General features: G+C 43.0%; 4 protein-coding genes across 7 annotated transcripts in view; 2 read left to right on the top strand and 2 right to left on the bottom strand.

The window, feature by feature from the left end:
- Positions 1-3,669: 3,669 nt before the first annotated feature.
- Arp8 (Actin-related protein 8) lies at positions 3,670-7,747 on the top strand. Of its 2 annotated transcripts, XM_071783478.1 has the most exons (9): positions 3,670-3,757; positions 3,872-4,519; positions 5,132-5,299; positions 5,365-5,862; positions 6,000-6,344; positions 6,432-6,578; positions 6,665-6,884; positions 6,968-7,096; positions 7,194-7,747. In XM_071783478.1, the coding sequence occupies exons 2-9, from the start codon at positions 4,484-4,486 to the stop codon at positions 7,364-7,366; spliced, it is 1,716 nt and encodes a 571-aa protein (XP_071639579.1). In that variant the 5' UTR covers positions 3,670-3,757; positions 3,872-4,483; the 3' UTR covers positions 7,367-7,747. The 2 variants fall into 2 exon arrangements, with proteins under 2 accessions (XP_071639579.1, XP_071639578.1); XM_071783477.1 differs by lacking the exon at positions 3,670-3,757 and having other exon boundaries at positions 3,798-4,519.
- Positions 7,394-8,906, bottom strand: LOC139816134 (uncharacterized). Of its 2 annotated transcripts, none has more exons than XM_071783489.1 (5): positions 8,692-8,906; positions 8,134-8,524; positions 7,915-8,050; positions 7,754-7,810; positions 7,394-7,675 (listed from the first exon to the last, which is right to left on the bottom strand). In XM_071783489.1, exons 2-5 carry the CDS (start codon positions 8,469-8,471, stop codon positions 7,523-7,525), a joined length of 684 nt encoding a protein of 227 aa, XP_071639590.1. In that variant the 5' UTR covers positions 8,472-8,524; positions 8,692-8,906; the 3' UTR covers positions 7,394-7,522. The 2 variants fall into 2 exon arrangements, with proteins under 2 accessions (XP_071639590.1, XP_071639589.1); XM_071783488.1 differs by having other exon boundaries at positions 8,696-8,904.
- A 94-nt stretch (positions 8,907-9,000) lies between these two features.
- On the top strand, positions 9,001-10,689 carry Mrps22 (mitochondrial ribosomal protein S22). The gene is made up of 3 exons (XM_071783486.1): positions 9,001-9,249; positions 9,564-10,039; positions 10,167-10,689. The coding sequence occupies exons 1-3, from the start codon at positions 9,156-9,158 to the stop codon at positions 10,647-10,649; spliced, it is 1,053 nt and encodes a 350-aa protein (XP_071639587.1). The 5' UTR covers positions 9,001-9,155; the 3' UTR covers positions 10,650-10,689.
- Positions 10,690-11,100: 411 nt separating this feature from the next.
- LOC139816126 (uncharacterized) overlaps positions 11,101-17,971 on the bottom strand; it is a 205,194-nt gene continuing 198,323 nt past the window's right edge. For both annotated transcript variants that reach the window (XM_071783470.1, XM_071783471.1), the window contains one exon: positions 11,101-16,982. In XM_071783470.1, the coding sequence (XP_071639571.1) occupies positions 15,543-16,982 (1,440 nt within the window). In that variant the 3' untranslated portion in view covers positions 11,101-15,542. The remainder of the gene's footprint in view (positions 16,983-17,971) is intronic.

Raw genomic sequence — 17,971 nt, forward strand, 5'->3', positions numbered from 1 at the left:
ACCGCGCGGGAATATCGTGGCGTACGTAAATATAGGATCCTATTGTAACTCCTACTCGTGCAACCTACGGCATGCTTTTACTTCTACTGCTTCTGTGCAATCATCCGTGTGTAATGGAATATCGCTTCGGAGGATCCCTTACTCACGAAAGGAAAGGAAGTGCAGCGGATGTATTTTACATTAGACAGCGTAATCCTGTTAATATTTATCGGGCGATATAAGGACGCGTCATTATGGGATAATTTGCAGGATAGTGTTCTCTTATTCGAAAGAAAGAGATACGTTATAAATTAAATTGACTATTTATTCAGATTGTCATAATGACTGGACTTCTCTCTGCAATCAACGACTTTTTCGTTAGATCTCTAATCGACTTAACAAAAACGGAGAAACTCGATGTATCTTGTAAAAATCTTTTAAATATATTTATTGGCATCAAAATTGCAACTTACGTAGGTCACCCTACATTAACCATAAATATTGAATAGTGTTATCAAAGCGATATAAAAGATATATTGAGAATTGATATTAAATTGATTATTTATACGTGAGAGACTATGGAATGAGTCTGAAGTAGCCAGTATCGCTGAAAAGCAGTTCAATTTTTCATGAATCTATCACACAGCCTGATTTGGATTGACTTGCAAATACGGAGTTAATCGCGCTAGATGATGAAAATACGATCCACAGAAATTGGATCCAACGGATATCCGCTGATCAAAACGCGTCAAGTGCCTCTATCTCCTGCACTACGTAGCTGAATTGCGTATATTTTCATAGATATAGTTCGCGCGCTTGGAAAACACCCGAGACGATCTCTTCTGCAGGAGCCGCGAAGAAATGTGCAATAAGTAAAACATCAGTGGATCTAAAGAACTATTCAGCCAACACAAACTATCCTAGCAATATTGTGACATTCCAGTTATATTGCAAGAACTTACATACTTACAACGTTAACTGTATTGCCTGGAATTATTATATAATACGGAAAAAGCAAACTCAATTTCTATGTTCTGTAAATTTTCATCTATTTTCAATTTTGTCTATTACTTTATCATATTTCTATTATTTTATTGATCCATTTTCTTCCATTTTCGGTGTTACAAAATCTTTTCGAAAACCCGGCACGCCCGCCGGGCACATTCAAAGCGAGGACAATATACACACATAATCGAGCCGTGAAATTGGAGGGCAGCCCCGTGTTAATTGGCTGAAGCAATGAAGTGGAGCTTGTGACATTCTTGTTGGCATCCCCGTCAACGTCATCGCCGCCAGGCGTTACGTAACGAAGGACACGCCCGGTGCCCGACGCTTTCATTCGGGCATTGTTAATTAAATAAAATACGCATGGGGACGTCGATTACAAGTCGTTAATTAATATTCGCAAGATATAATCGCCCAGCTGCGTCAGCAATTGTAAACTGCGTGTTTTCGCTTACGTAACGTAGGACAAGACGCGAGCTAGCTATAGAGCACGTGGACCGTCGCGGCCACGTGATCGGCGTCACATGCCAAGAATGTTCCCTTCCGTTCGTCGCGGCCACGTGAGCATCGTTTTTCTCTTCACCGCGAGATAGATGGAACGTGGTGGATGGAATATGGAATTACGTAATATATCCCGCACAAATTATCTTACCTTAATGTCTCCGCGAAGGAGATAAGAGATAATCTTGCGGATCCTTGCTCCTTGATGTATTATATAGGTCATGGCAATTATACGCGCCAATTATGCGAAATGTTAACGTGATGTAACGTGCCGATGTACTCCCCGAAGGAACCAGAGAATGCACGGAATAATATATTATACACGCTTGAGAAAGAAGTTAATTTTTCTTGCGAATAAAATGCTAAAAAACGAAACGACTTTTGAATTTCAAGCTATTAATTAAAATGAAAGTTTCTATGTGTATTAAACTTTAGAAATAAAAATAAACTCGTAGAATATTTTAAATAAAAAAATTATTCTCAGATTTAATTAAATAAATACGATTTTTTTCGCCTACTCGCTTTTCTAATGTCTGGTTCGACTAGAAGAAATCTTTTTTATTTAATTCAATTGTATTCAATTTTATTCAATTTAAATTGTAGACGCTGTAATATGTACGAGGGGGGACCCAAAAATAACCGGAATTGTTTAAAAAAAAATGTTTTATTAATTTTTATTAATCTATTATTCTAGTCTCTTTCAAAGTACTCTCCTCTTGATTCAATGCACTTGTTTCAACGTTTTTTTCACTGCTGGACACGTTTCTGAAACTCTTCAGTGCAGATATATATGTTATGGTTAAAGCCCGAAACGCGGTCAGTCTTAGGATTGACTAACCAATTCTGTCGAACGGCCAAGCGTCTTGGTCAAAGTTTTGTAGTAATTTGTTAATATGCGTGTATAGACAGTACACAAATAGGCGGGGGAGGAACTCCGCCGCAGCCCCTTCCCCCGCATAATAAAACTAATCAAACTCCCAGCCTGATACCTAACTGCTTTAATCAAGAAACTTGGTTATTCCTCAGGATTGACCAGGCAGTGCTAGAAATGCCTGCGTTTCGGGCTTTGACCATAACATATATATATATATGTTATGGTCAACGACGAAGTAAAACAAAAATCGCTGGAAGCTTTGAACTGCAATATATACGAAGTAAAACAAAATCGCTGGAAGCTTTGAACTATATATATATATATATATATATATATTGCAGTTCAAAGCTTCCAGCGATTTTTGTTTCACTTCATCGATGTTAACAAAATATTTCCCTTTTAGATCACGTTTTATACGAAGGGAAAAAAAGTGACATATGGAACGAGATCGGGTGGATGGGAAACGAAACAATGCCACAGAAAACAAATTAGTCAATCGCGCGAGAACTACGCCATGTGGCAGAGTGATTCACAATAATCACAATAATAGTGTCAACTTGTGATAGAGGTACTTTACAACTATAGCAACGCAATGTGCAATTTGTGCAACAACGTCTCGCACACCACATTCGAAATGCCGGTTATTTTTGGGTCCCCCCTCGTATGTGAAAAATTGGCTCAATATCGATCGAAAAATTTATAATATAAGGTGCGTAAAATTTACGAATTATTTATGTAGCCAAAATATTAATTTATACATTTACACAAAATCCTTTATAAACATTCAAAATTCTACAAAATATTGTATGATTATTAATGTAAAATAATTTTATAACTAATAACATATATACAATTTGTAATTTCTTTTTTGCAATGTCTGATGTATAAAGAAGCTTAAGCACAAAGTGTAGTAAAATTTTTAATATAGAGAAAGAAATGTGCAAATTATGATTTGCCATAAAATTGAGAAATTGAATGAACTTACCGTGAAGTTCGATTACAATTTATATCCTGTCTCATCCGGATTATTTCAATGTTATTGTTTAAATAAGCGACATTTTCGAGAAAGTCATTACACAGGAGCTATAACACATTATTGTGAGATGCGCTATCGGCTGTCCTTTTATCCCATGCGAGATTCCGTGGAAACGCTGAAGTCGATCCCATTATCTAACGATAATGGAGGATTCACACCGCGTCCGGCGTTCGACCGATAAATCCTCCATAACTAAGAGACCTTATAATTAAGAGTCTGGTCATAAGAAGGCAATTTTGTCAAAATCCTACAGTATGCATGCACAGTACATGAGCGGGACTCAATTGACCACGTCGTCAATTGATTTAAAATAAAAATATCTGATTGGTTGGTTCAGGGAAAAACTGCAGGCATCGGGGGCTGTGAGTGGCTGTGGTCAATTACTGTGGCCATGTTTTACCTAGACGGTCCTTTACCCGCAACTTTCGGATGTAAACAATGGAAAACATAACCTAATAACCTAACCTATTTCACAGGCTGAAATATCTCGCGAAAAGGTGGCAGATTTGTTTAAAAGAAACTGGAACAACCAGTTGGAGACACGGCGATAAGTTTAATCTTATCCCGAACATTTAAAAAACTAATTTATCTTGCGTTCTTTAGTTAAAGAACATTAGTGTGAAACCTCTAAAAAGTTAACCTAAAAGCTGGACTTTTCAATAAGAGAAATAGGCATAAACAATATAATAAAGACTATTAAAGAGTAATATAAATGCAATTAGAAAAAGAAAGCACACGAAGTCATTAGTAAGAAGAAAACAAAGAACTGGATGTGCCAAAAGCCGAAGAACAAGTATTCGGTATTGATGGAACGTTAAAAAATATTCCCATTTAAAAAATCCATATCTCTCGAATGTCATCGATGATGTTTCCTGAAAGGATGTTAATATTTCGCACGCGATGTGAAATATCGCCATGGGCTAAGTAACTCTTTCTGAAATTTTCCGTAAGAAAACTGAAGTAGAACAGAGGAAGGTACGAAGAGAAAAATATACTAACACACATGTACAACCGGACCTAAAAGGGAATAGCGTCGTACAAGGAATAAAAGTAAAGCGAGGAAACTTTGATTATTATTGCAATATCGAATGTCAACCAAGATGCCAATTTATCAAGAGGCTGAAGTAATTACTTTTGTTTTTAATTAAATATACACAAGTAGATATACGTTGGGAGCTTCCCAGCAAGCGACACAAGTCGACACCAAGTATCGTTTTATCTTTATTATTCATTAACAAAAAAGAAAGATGGAACGATGTTTGTGTTGACTTGTGTCACTTGCTGGAAAACTCCCATAATTGTTCCTTTATAAGGTTACAAAGCTTATCTTGGTCTGTACGAACAAGTATACAGACCAAACATAAGAATATAATAAGACAAATCTTAATCTTGACCTAATTTAATTAATTTGTGCCAAAACAAAAGAGATAAGAAGATTAGTGAGCCAAGCTGGATGCTTAGCCACTCAATTTTATCTTAAGAGAGTTTGGATAGAGACTAGTCCTCTTATCTTCTCTTTGTTTTGATTTTTTTGAACCTTGAATTGTTATGTTCAATTTATGCCTATACCTAATCTTTCTTCTCTAGCTACATTATACTTGTTATTAGTATCAATGTGAATGTCGTATAGGAAGGATATTCAAGAATCATTTTCATCTGTTACATGATTACTTTTTTGTTGCCTGTTAAAGCAATAAAAAATATTCATAATAAAATTGATGGAACCGATGTTTCAGCAAATCCAAGCGCAGACGATTATTGTTATCCACCCGGGCTCGATGTATCTTCGTATGGGCCGTGCTTCTGACTTGAAGCCCATTACGTTGCTACACGCCGTCGCAAGGAGACGTTTGTCAAATGGAACAAAATACAAGGATAGTCTCTTACCTCCAACCGTGACACTGGTAAGTAAATGTGCAAACAGGATCGTGTTGCTGTCATAATTTCTATTTGTCATTGTCTTTGGCAGACAAAGGAGCTAACACAAGCGATGGAAGAGTCTCGGTTGCAAGTGTCCCATACGCTGCAGTCCTGCTTGCAGTCCGACGGTAGTCGAAGATATGCTACACCGCCGCAGCAAATAGCCGCTTTCAATCGTAGATCTAGTCCAGATATTTCCTCTCCCGGTAACATGAAGTGGACAACGACCGATCGTGATATAGTTGTCGGTGACGACATCCTGTCGTTAGATCCAGAGGAGGAGTGCAATTTTAATGTCCATTTTCCATACAGAAGAGGGGAGCTTAATATACATTCGAGTACGGGTGGCAGCATAACGGCTGTCATGGCAGATTTAAAGACCATCTGGGAATATGTGCTAGCTGAGAAGTTGGATATTCCTTTGAAAGATTTAAAGCACTATCGCGCGGTGCTTGTTATACCTGATATTTATCATCGACCATATCTAAAGGAATTAACAACGCTGTTGTTGGACGAGATTGGTTTTGGACGCTGTATTTTATTGCAAGTTAGTTTTGCCTGTATCACACATACTCTTATCAATAAGAGAATTCTTGTTTTTGCGACAAAACAATTTACTACTCGTATAATAGCCAATAACTTGAGCAAGTTGGAATTCAAATTGTCTCGTTTTCTTATTGACAGGATCATGTAGGCGCGATGTTTGGAGCGGGTTTGGGCTACGCATGTATAGTAGATGTTGGGGCTCAGAAGATATCGGTATCCTGCGTGGAGGATGCAATCTCTCATAAGGATACGCGTGTGCGTATGGATTACGGCGGCGCAGATGTCACACAGACGTTTTTCTGGCTCTTACAGAAATCCGCATTTCCGTACAAATCGTGCGATTCTATCAACAAGTTGGACGCGCTGCTCTTGGAGCAGCTAAAGATAGATTTTTGTCACGTGGATTTAAATGTGTGTGGGTCACAGGAGAAAACCTTCGTTGTCAGAAAGCCGAAACAACAAACGGAAACGTATACCATGCAGGTGTTGTATCTTTCTTAAATTTATTTTTTTAAAAATGAAAAATTATTTTTATAATATTGAACTTAATACGCTGAAACTTGTTTACAGGTTGGCGATGAATGTTTAATAGCACCTTTGAGCTTGTTTCAACCTGAACTGTTCAGAGTTACTGGAACGCATAATGTTCATGTTCAAAAACGATCATTAGGAGACCCGGAAGACCCTTACGATGAGAATTATTTAAGAGAAACAAGTGTGAGTGGCCGCTATTTCTTAAGCTTAATCAACGTTATCCGTTTTTCTTTTAGCACATATCCAAATTCGATCGCTTTCCATTTCAGAGACGTGGGATGAAAGAAACACTGGATCATTCGTCAGAAATGCAAGAGGAGGCGGCGGCTATACCTGCAGCTGTAGGCGACGATGAAGTTGTAGTTGACGCCGTTGGTGATCCTGTACCTAGTTTGTCAAATCGCGACTTAGACGCTCCTCGAGATTTCGTGATCCCGCAACAACTGTTGGGTCTTGATCAAGCCATATTGCAGAGTATCGAGCGATGTCGTGAGCATAACAATATTTATCAAACACTATAGACTATAATTAAATAAACGGGTACACAGCTAATCCTCATTTCTTTATAACAGCCAACGAAGATCTCAAAAGAAAAATGTACAGTTGTGTATTAGTCGTGGGATCGGGCTTGAAATTTAAAGGTATCGGCATGTGGCTTCGCAACCGAATATCTCTTCAAATTCCTTACATGTACAGGCCCGGTAAGTATATCCTTCAAGGCTCCTGATCAATCAGTTGCAATGCTATCTCGCATTACGGAGAACAAAAAATTGTATTACTGCTTGATGTTTCTTGCAGAACAACTAGATATTATAACACAGCCGAAGGATATGGATCCCGGTATGACGACATGGAAAGGCGCGGGAATCTTAAGCTGTTTGGAATCTGCTCAGGAATTGTGGATCACTCGAACCGAGTGGCATCGCTGGGGCGTTAGAATATTAAGAGAAAGATCTCCTTTCTTGTGGTAGAAAATATTTTCTATATTGCTTGTGGTATTTGTGGTATTTATAAGTAAGCATTTTTCTATTTCTGACTTGATATCACGTTTGTCAATTATTATTTTATATTACGCTGCATCACGGTTGTAGCACGAGGTTGTAAAATATTAGATAATTTATCGAATATCATAACAACTCGGTCATTCTGATTTTAGTCCTATCGTTACGATGGTATTGTATTATATCAGCTTCCAGTAGAAAATTTATATAATTTACAACATTCGGCGTGACATCTACATAGATGTCATCTCCTCCTTTCATATAAGCTGACGTTAGTGCCTGTAATCATTATTTTGTACATTAGAGCACAATTGTGTAAAAGAAAATATAGAGTGCAATGTGTAAAAATGATCATACCGCTAATAATTCTTTAAAACCATTATTGTTCGGAATTATGGTATCTACCACAGTGTACTGCAAAAAAAACAAGTTTTCAGTTATCAATATTTCCTTCCGTGTAAAGGTCACGCGATTTAAAGCATCGTGCATGACAAGTCACATAATTTTGCTATACATACCAGATCATTTTTTACTTGCTGAAATATACGTTTTGTTAGGATATGTTCCTCTTCGTATGTCTTGTTTGCGAAGGTCTCCGTGATATCCAGATAAGCTTCCCGCATTTTACCCAGTCCATTTTTCTTATCTCTCAAACTGCAACAAACGCAATGAAGATGAAGAAACTGCAGAAGGAAAACTAATGAGGGTGACTCTTCAATATTGATTGCTGTACTTACTATACGATGTCTTCCTGGATCTCGGAAAGCTTTCGTTGTAGACTATTGAGGAGCTCTTGCATGTCGCGAATCTCTGCCTCCATCTCGGTCATCACTTGTACACGCAAGTCAGATGTTCTCAGAATCGGATAATCCTCAGGTTCCACCATTTCGACTTCCTTTCGCAAGCTCTTGTGCAATCTGTCCTGTTTTATTCTCACGTCCTCCAGCGAACTGGACGGTTTCAGAGCGAAAATCTTGTTGTTCGATATCTGGCTTATTAGATCTTCGATATTTTTCTCCACTTCCGCCTTCTTATCCTTCAGCGTCTCGAAAGCGTCCTCCAACGTATATTCCATTGTTTTAAATTATTGTTTTAAAATATATATTAAAATTCACTGGTCGTTTAACGCTGCAAATAAAATTTGACATGTTATTCATAGTGGGAGGAGAATATCGATTCGCTTATAATCAAAATTTTCAATGGACACGATGAAATATGTATGTCAAGCAAATAAGGGAATAGTTAATGAATGTTAGCCGAGTGTTTTTATTTTACAATTTTTAACAAATACATACGTACAGAATCAACAACACTTGAATAGGTTACACCTGCAATATCCTACTACTCCACACTGGTTTCTTCGCGTAATTGGAAATAAATTATAAATTAAATTAAAAATAATAAAAGTAGAGACGGCGTACGTCACGTCGTCATGCGTCTAAAATAAAATAAATATGTTAAATGTTTATAAACAGACATTCCTTCACTCATCAGCTACTCCGCTGGTTCGCTCTTTGCAGCTGAACTCTGAACTTTTTACACTCATTTACATCTTTCTTCTTTTTCTCTCCAACACCTACTTTATATATCTATTTATTTTCAAGTGTAGAAAGTGTAACGCAGTGCAGAACGAGGGAAGCCTCTTTAGCTGAGGACGAGGTTAGGTTAGGGCTTCGGAGTGGAGAGTGGAGCTGGCGCGAGGCGCGGTTTAAAGCCGACCGAGAGGAATATTGTCACTTGCTGCTCGTTAAAAATCATCATGCTTTCGCGTCACGCGAGTAAACTTTTGCGCCATTCATATTCACGTGCCATCTCGAATTGCCGTAGCTTCGCATCGGCGAACGTTGAAACAGGTATCGTTTACTGAGATACAATTTTTAGGTTATCTTTTTATTGTTATGCCGCAAGGTAGAAAAGTTGACAGAAATGTATCGATGCTGTAGTATAATTATAACTGTGTGGTGTAATAGCTTCTCTTCGCTTGATTCTTATGTGCTGGGATTTAGTTTTTATGCTATAAATTATTTCTTAGTCCCCGACATTGAAACCCCGCATGTGAATTATTTAATATTATTCCGTCATTAATGCGGAGTGTGTTAACTGTTTTACTGCCTCTTTCGCACGAAAGTTAAGACGGATTTATTAATGTCCCGCGCAATTTTCACAGATCCCGTAGAAAGAGATCCAGCACCGTTCTTTTTCAACGAAGAAGTTCAAGCGTGCCTCAGAACGTTGACGGGAGTGGACTATAGTAAAGTCCTCCGGACTCGCAGAGATGGACACAAGCTCAAACCGCCGGAGTATAAGTTCCTGACCGACGAAGAGCTCGAGGAAGCTACGAAAGCGGCGAGACGTAGGGCGGAGAAATTTTTGCAAATGCCGCCGGTTGTGAAACAGAGATTAGATCCATCCGCGCCGTTATGCGAGGACGCTGCGCTACAGAGTCACGATACCGTTAAATACGTGTTCACTGATATCACGTTCGGTCTTCGGGATAGAGAAAGATTCATAGTAATTAGAGAACCGGACGGAACATTGAGACACGCCAGTTGGAAAGAGCGAGACAGATTGGTGCAATCCTTTTTCCCGAAGCCGGAAAGGCAAATACAAAAACCAAAAATGTTCGAAGGCGAATACTTGCAGGTACCGTACATTACTTCTACTTTTTAGTATTTAGTTCGCTGATATTTAAGTGTTTGAGAGTAGGAAAGAAAGAAAGGAGGAATGCTCGCTTGAAGTAAACGCTAATAAATCGCGGCTTTCCTTACAGGACTTGTTAAATCGCAAAGAATACGAGTTCATCCTGGATCGCGCGTGCGTGCAATTCGAGCCGGACAATCCGGATTACCAGGCGGTCACCCGGGAGGTCTACGAGCACATAAACGCCGAGAAACATTTCGATATTTTAAGATCCACGCGTCACTTCGGGCCGATGGTGTTTCACCTAGTATGGACGAGCAACATCGACAACCTGCTTCTCGAGATGATCGAGACCGGTCGGGTTAAAGATGCCGCGCTGCTGATACGTCTGTATCATATGATTCATCCTACAACCAAGTCGGCGGTTGAGCGGTGCGAGCACACGGACGATGCGGAATTTATTATGCATTACGCGCGCCTCGAGTCGACGAGGAAAGACAAGATCCAGAAGCTCCTGCAGTCGTACAAGGAGTTGCAGCGAGAACGTGAAATCGTGGCGGAGGGTATCAAGCTGGCGCACGGCATTTCTTCGGAAATAACGGATAAGGTGTAAATATAAATCAATAAATATCTAGTATTTTTTCTTGTTATAATTAATATAATTAGTAATTATTTCTCCATTTTTCGATCCATCAAACGTGGGATAGCCGACAATAGAAAACTCGATTAGGTCGAATATCTTGATGACATTTTCTACTTTTAAAAGAGAGGCTTCTTAGGGGAAATATAGTTATTTAAAAAATAATATGTCTTGCTTAAAAGTGTCGTTTAGAGGATTACATAAAAGTACGCCGTGAATTGAACTGACAACAGATAAATTGCGGGAAGACGTTTAATGGAAGAACACAGGCGATCCGGATTCGGAGATCATTTATCCACATTCTGTCCGATATAATAGAGTCAGTTCTGATCTTCGCTAAGGAAGCACGATGGATTCTTCTCCGAGATTCAGTCCGCTACGCTTCTTTTATAGGACACCCTATAGAATAAGAGTGAGACTGTGCTGCAGTATGTCATGATTTGCTTTATTCGTTGTTCGTAAGGTTGAATTAAAATCGATTGGATAACAGACACACGGTGGTCGTCAGGGCAATTCGATGATTATTACTCGATTATTTTATTACGTACGGTAGTACTTACAAACATTTACAAATGTAACAAGTCAATTCGATTTGGCGTACAGGATCGTCAGAAAACATTACACTAATGACCTTTCGCTAATTCGCGTTACGGAGAAGAAACGGTGAGAAAAAAGAAACGCAAAATCAATCGAACGATCGGACTGCGCGCTTGGTTCTCGCACGGATTCGGACAGCGCGCGTCTCCCGCGAAACGCTTTGTTCTCGTTTCGATTGAGAGGGATAGATGAGGGTGGGAACGAGGAGATCGATTGATACCTAGCGATTAAACGTATTCGGTAACGAATATAACAGCTCTACCCGATACCCGGGGTATCGCCGCGAACGAAAATGCACCGTTCAAAGTAGCTTTATACAAATGCAACGTTACGGTTGTGGCGACACGCTGTAAGTACCCTACAATCGTGGAACGATGTTATCGTACAAACCCGACTGTTTGCGTGGGAAGAAAAAATCAAACGGAACGAAGAACGAGAGATTTTCGCTTTTTTAATATTTTCTTTTTTTTCCTTCTATCTCCAAACCTTCCCCCGCTGGGGCGGGGGGAGAGGGGCGTTTTTTCGCGTCGTTATCATTATAATACTTGATAAGCACTCGCAAATCGTAATGTTCGTTATCAATCATTATCATTCGCCTTATCCTTAGTATACTCTTACTGCGTAGGTAATTATTATTTCCCTATAAAGACGTGCTCCGGATTGCGTGTATGTATGTGTTGTGTATGTGTGACAGCGGAAAATAAATTAAGGTATATGCTTTTTCGCCGCGCGTTTTCAACCCCCGGACGCGACTCAACCGCGCGCTCGGGCTGCGACGAGCGGCTGCGCGCAGTCGGCCCTCTCTCGTTTCTGTTTTCGCAATATAAATATTAATCGATCGTGACAATGGACATTCACGTCGCTTATTACCCGAATATTGCTTACCAGCAAATCATAAGATTAACGAGCTTCCGATCGCGAGACACGCCAGTATCGCAATTCTAGCCAGTATCCCGCTTTCCTAAAGTAAGGCGCGAGCGCGTATATAATCTATATCGACGCAATTATCAATTCGCGATCTTATGTCGTAGCCACGCACATAATCCATTCTCCTAATAATCCTAATAACAATTTCCAATAATTCTCTAATTACTTACTAAACTATCAACTAGCTAACTTAACGAAAGGAATATTTAATCTACGAATTAGAAAACAGTCAAATATAGAACATCGATTCTCGTCGTTGATTCTGCCATTGTTGATTGGCGAATTTTATTATGCAACTTTTCGATCGGCAATCGGCAATGTGCCGTTCGCTTCGAAGATACGATTCGCTGGATGTGAGAGAAGAAATACAATGTGTTCTCCGCGGCGGTCTCTTGGCGATCTCGTCCATCCATCGAAGTGGAGTCCGCAAACGCATCCGAGGGTTGATACGAAAGCCTCGTCGAATCGGTCTGCGAACGCAGACCAGGCTAACGGAAGGGGTATAGAAGCGTATAAAATAAATAAATACGTATATATGCGAATGTGTCAGCTGTTAGGCCCTTCTCGAAGCAAGGTATGCGACTGCGTCGGGCGCCGATGGTCCAAACAACGCGAACAGAATCCGAAAGACCTCTGGGAGTCTTCCTGAGACGAGAGCGACGCTTCGCTCTCATCGCTTGCATCCCGGGGGAAATTCAGACATTTGCGTTGTCCGGGAAGCGCGACGACGAGCTCGTACGGTATAAACTGCGATAAAATAGGTAGCGCAAAACCGGCGATCGCACTCGAGAAGCGATCAAGGTGGCTCATAAAACCTTCGCATCAAATTCGCATCGACGTCAGTTTTTTTCAAGATTCTAGTTGCATTTGTGCACGAGTTTCTTTAACTGGCCCTTCTTTCGCCGGTCCAATCGCGTTAAAAACTCAATTGTTAGCGAATATCAATGACAACAGTTTGCTATCGATCCGCGAAACGCCGATCCGTCACCTTGATCGCAAAACGATCTCAATCCTATGGCAATCGCGACAATGGAGAGACGATGAAGCGCGATGACTCGACGATCGTCATCCTGTGACGGTGGGGCGTACGATGATAATTAAGCTAATGATTGCGATCGTCCAAATAATCCGACGCGGGATGCACGTTGCGCGGCGTTAATTGCGAGATGTACATATGTAGCGGAGCTGTGTTGCGTTCGGGTTGGCAATTATTGAGCAATATCCTTCCTAACGTACACCTTTGGCCGCCGAAAAAGGTTCGCCGACAGGTCTTTCGCGCGTCTTGCCGTGTCTCTCGATCGTTATCGGCCACTATTGTGTTCCAGACCAGAGTCTAGTTACACCGACATTAAATTAGCGCCAATTTCGGATCAATTAATTCTCTCTCTCTCCCCGTAAACATTAGAATTCAGAAAAAAATGGATTTTTCAAATAAATATTTTTATTTGACAGAGTCCGAAAAGTAAATGTGAAGTCCTGCCTAAAGTATCTATAAAAATTACAGATTCTCTTTCTTCTTTTATCTGCTTCTATTCCTAGAGGAGTGTCTATTAAATTCTAATAATTTTTTAACTAAGTAATGGTCCTGCATGTTGAAATGAAAGTAGAAAAGTTGTAATTCGAAGAGAGATGACGAGTCAATTGATTCGAACTGTCGGTACAACTCAACCACGCAACTGGAGATGAGACATTTACCCTCACAATATAGGAATATTCTACGCCACCTGATTTTTTAACGACCCCGGATGATTCAGCGCACGATCTTATCGCTACGCATCAGATGGACCCAAAGGGTTGGTCCTCGCGTTTGCATCCTATTGCAGCTTTCCGAGTCCTTCCTGGCTCCTTTTGACGGCCATCTCGTACCGTGCCCTTTCGTACTTACTTTTTCGTACTCCCCGAATAGATCGTGTATTTCTCGCAGTGCCACCCGTAAATCCCTTATCGGTAATGAGAGTATCGCGTCGAGATCGCCTATCGCAACGCATTCACGTAAATGCGGCTCGATGTGTGTATATTTTATACACGTACGGTAGCAATTGTTCTAAAGCTTTTTCTGATAAAAGTCACGTCTGCGCACATTAGGACCGTCGTCATCGTGTACAAAACGCGTTTTCTGTATACGTGCCATTTCGCCGTCGTCCGAAAAAAAAGAAAAACGATCGTTCCGCAGCCTCGTCCGCGGCGTTAACGACGCACACGAGCGTGGTATATGCGTACGATTGCGGTATATTTCGCATATATGAAATATACAATTTTATATATTATATATACTTAGCTCTCTCTACCTACCTATCCTCCACTTACGTGTATATATATTTATATAAATCTCCTGCCCGCCCGCGCGTACATGCGTAGCGTGTATGTATATATTTATATATATAATACGTATGTATATATGTATAATATTTATATACGATGATTCACCTACGTAGAACCTTACGCTCGCCCTACTACGATGAAGAAAGAACGAATAGCCGGATATAATTACGGGTGTGTATAATTGCCTTAGAAAAAAATGTACGCGAGTACCGTGGTTTCTTCTTTTCGTTCACGTATTATTTGGCACACAGACGTTGCGAGGGGTACGGACGCGCGGACGTGTATGAGCCAGGGTCGACTTTGAGAACTCGGCACATTTCCGAAGGGGGAGTATAGAGATCGAGAGACCGAGAGCAAGACGCGAGAAACCGGGGGGGTGTGACCCGCCTGCCCGCCTTGAATATGTTACGTGATGCGAGATTCGCGTCGCTATTTTCTTATTTCCTTCTTTTTCTCCTTTTTCCAGTTCGGACGTCGACGTCGCGCGTCCGCGTATCCGAAAGTTTCCTCGCGCCGCGCGATTTTTTCTTGTTTCAATCATTAATACTAGATTAACCATAGCGATTGGCGCGTTATTTTTACGCGCGCCTCTTGCGCCGAATCCCTACGCTGTACCCTACTTTCCAAGAGACGTTCCAAACGCCCGCGTACGGCGGTGCCTTCGTCGTTCAGGATGTTGGAAGCGGTCTTCCTTCAGCTTCTGTTCTTCCTATTCTCTTCGGTTCGCGTTTCTTCCTGTCTGTAAGCCAATTTGGTCTTCTTAATACTAGCAATTCCTTGTTGTCGAACTCGAACCCGAATCTTCCGCGACCGTTTCTTTTCAACTGTCCGTTTCCATATTTCATTCTCCTCTTCTTGCTCGTCTCACTTGACGGACAACCTGCCCGGGGATTGTCGTCCGAGGACCATGGACCACGCGGTAGAAGCCTCGCGATCCCGCCGGCCGCCGTGTTAACTCGCCAGCGCGATTTCAGTGGCGACCTTGACGGTCGAGCAGCCGATCAGCGAGCGGCTTCTCGGTCACAGAATGTCCGTCTCGTAGACCTTGCTGGTGGTCGTGGTGGACGTGGTGGTGACGATAGTGGCCGAGCCGGTGGTCGTCGTACCCGATACCACCGTCGTGGACGTGGTACCGGGGACCTGGCCGTTGGTCGTCGCCGCCGCGGCGGTCGGAATCGCTTGCCCGTTGATGATCTCGACCTTGGCTATCTGGTTACCACCGTCAACCGCGGCCTCTTGCGAGACCTGGGGCTTGATGCTGAGGCTGGTGAGGGACCCGGAACTTGCCGCGCTCAAGCCGAGGCCCATCTTCGCCAGGAGGTTGCTCTCGGAGCCGGTCTTCTTCAGAAGATCGGGTGGTGCCGGCGGCACGGTAGTGAGACCGGCCGCGTTCCTCTGCAGCTGCTGCAGCCTGGCGTACTGCTCCTGCAGGGCCTTCTGCTTCCTGAGTAGCTCCTGATGCCGTTGCTCCAGCTGTTCCTGCCGGCCACGTTTACTCTGTAGCCCTTCCTGCGAGTTGACGCTCTCGCAGGAGCTGGAGTTGCTGGTCGACAGCACCGCGGAGGATTGCGAGGACGACGAGTTGTGCGGCGGGGCGACGCCCGGCGCGGTCGGCGCCAACGTGGATCCGGCGACCTGGTCCACGGTGGATAGGATGGCGTTCGACGGTAGGGCCATCGGCGGCTTCCCCTCCTTGCCAACGAGACTGTTGTTGCGCGAAGGTCGGCGTAAGGTTGCGTTGCCGCTTTGCAGATTACACGGATGATTTCTGGGCGGCAGCTGCGGGCTGGTAGGGCTCGCCAAGGGCGACCGGGAGCTGGTGCGCGGCGGCGGTGGCGGCGGTACCCTCCTGGTGCTCGCCAGCTGCAGCAGCTCGGCGTTCCGTTCCGGTACCGGCGGCTTCTGACCGGGCAGAAAGCTCTGCGGCAGCACCGGCATCCCCGGCTGGGATTGCTGCTGCACCTGTTGATCCAGCGACAGCGCCTGCAGCCTAGCGATGGGCGGCGAGGTGTCGGTGTCCGAGCTCGAGGGGTACGAGTGCAAGCGACGCAGGGTGCCGCCCGGCGCCATCCCGGGTAGGCCCATCAGGCCGACGGTGGGGGGCGCGGTCAGGATACCGCTGGAGGAGTCCACGCTGCCCTTTCGACCGATATCGCTGATGTTGGGCGCGCGTCCGCCGCTGCCGGTGATCGTCGCGACGCTCGTTGACTCTCGGAGGCTGGATGCACGGCCGATGTCGGCCAGGAGGGTGTTAGAGCCCGGATGCACCGACAGGCCGCCCGACACGTGGCCCATCTGCGATCCTGGTCGGGAGAAGGTTTGCAGCTCGTCTAGCAGAGCGTCGAGTGCGTTCTCCGGACGCTGCTGATGGTCGGCGGATGACTCGTGAGGGTGGCCCCCTCCCCCGAGGACGCTCGCTGACCCCACGACAGTGCGTTCCGCTGGCACAGGGGTAGCTGCCTGTTCGTTCAGACACGTGGAATCAACGCTCGGGGGCCAAGAACGTCGCGCCGGCCCGGCTTTTGCCTCGCGGCGCGGCGTCGCGCCAGCGTCCCCCCTGGGGGACGCGGAACCGTCGGGCGTCCTTCCGCGTGCTGGCGCGACGCATCTTGGCATCGTGGGGGGGTGATCGTGCTTTTTGTTTTTTTTTCTGCGCGCTCTCGTTGAGAAGAAGCATCCCGCGCGATCGTCCAGTAGGGTGTCTCCCGTTCCGGTACCTCGTGCGAGGTGCCGCGCAAGTTTTCGAATGTGAACGTGTATAAAGTACACAACGACACATACAGATACTTACGCGCTTGTAGACACGACGAACATATACACAGACACATATAGACATGTATAAGGGTGTAGAGAACGATAATAATATGTAAGAGCTTCGAAAATTGCACATCGACTTATGTACATTTGATCGTATATACTCGTATGTACAGAGATACATTTTGAAATTTGCTTTTTGTGGTGCTTGGTGCAGACCCGGAGGTAGTCCGGTACCGGATGATTGAACGTGTCGTGATACATTTTCTCGTTTATAGTATGCCGTCGCTGCGGATGCTTTTTCTGGACAACGAGAGCGGTGATCGTATAGAAAGTGGCGTCTCGATGCGAAGATTCGAATAATGAGATTGAAGAAAGGATGATTTGCGAAAGAGAGAGATAACAGAGTGATATGATATACTCGTGAAACACACAGATCACGCAAAGTCCGATGCTGCCTTACGATTGATTGTTCGTTGTACCGTCGTATTTAGCATTAGTAGCATTACTTTAATCTTCCAGCAAGGTTTTTACTAGGGTCGAAAGTTGTCCAATAATTTTTGCGCTATTCTCGAAGACTCTGAAATATATCACAACTAAGATTATAATTACTTACTGATTACGTATGTGCACAGTTAACGCTATTAATTATTAATTAACAGTTAGATTGATTAATTTTATCAAATTTAAGTACT

This window comes from Temnothorax longispinosus, chromosome 7, assembly GCF_030848805.1.
Source record: "Temnothorax longispinosus isolate EJ_2023e chromosome 7, Tlon_JGU_v1, whole genome shotgun sequence".
Taxonomy (NCBI): Eukaryota; Metazoa; Arthropoda; class Insecta; order Hymenoptera; family Formicidae; genus Temnothorax; species Temnothorax longispinosus.

Excerpts from the sequence above, each read along its gene's own strand:
- Mrps22 (XM_071783486.1), top strand. The coding sequence starts at position 9,156 with ATGCTTTCGCGTCACGCGAGTAAACTTTTGCGCCATTCATATTCACGT. Across the intron at positions 9,250-9,563 it reads ATCGGCGAACGTTGAAACAG|ATCCCGTAGAAAGAGATCCA; the intron begins GTATCGTTTACT and ends CAATTTTCACAG. Across the intron at positions 10,040-10,166 it reads TCGAAGGCGAATACTTGCAG|GACTTGTTAAATCGCAAAGA; the intron begins GTACCGTACATT and ends CTTTCCTTACAG.
- Arp8 (XM_071783478.1), top strand. The coding sequence starts at position 4,484 with ATGTCAACCAAGATGCCAATTTATCAAGAGGCTGAA. Across the intron at positions 5,300-5,364 it reads TACCTCCAACCGTGACACTG|ACAAAGGAGCTAACACAAGC; the intron begins GTAAGTAAATGT and ends TGTCTTTGGCAG. Across the intron at positions 6,885-6,967 it reads GCAGAGTATCGAGCGATGTC|CCAACGAAGATCTCAAAAGA; the intron begins GTGAGCATAACA and ends TCTTTATAACAG.
- LOC139816134 (XM_071783489.1), bottom strand. The coding sequence starts at position 8,471 with ATGGAATATACGTTGGAGGACGCTTTCGAGACGCTGAAGGATAAGAAG. Across the intron at positions 7,811-7,914 it reads AGCAAGTAAAAAATGATCTG|TACACTGTGGTAGATACCAT; the intron begins GTATGTATAGCA and ends TTTTTTTTGCAG. Across the intron at positions 7,676-7,753 it reads GTTTTAAAGAATTATTAGCG|GCACTAACGTCAGCTTATAT; the intron begins GTATGATCATTT and ends TAATGATTACAG.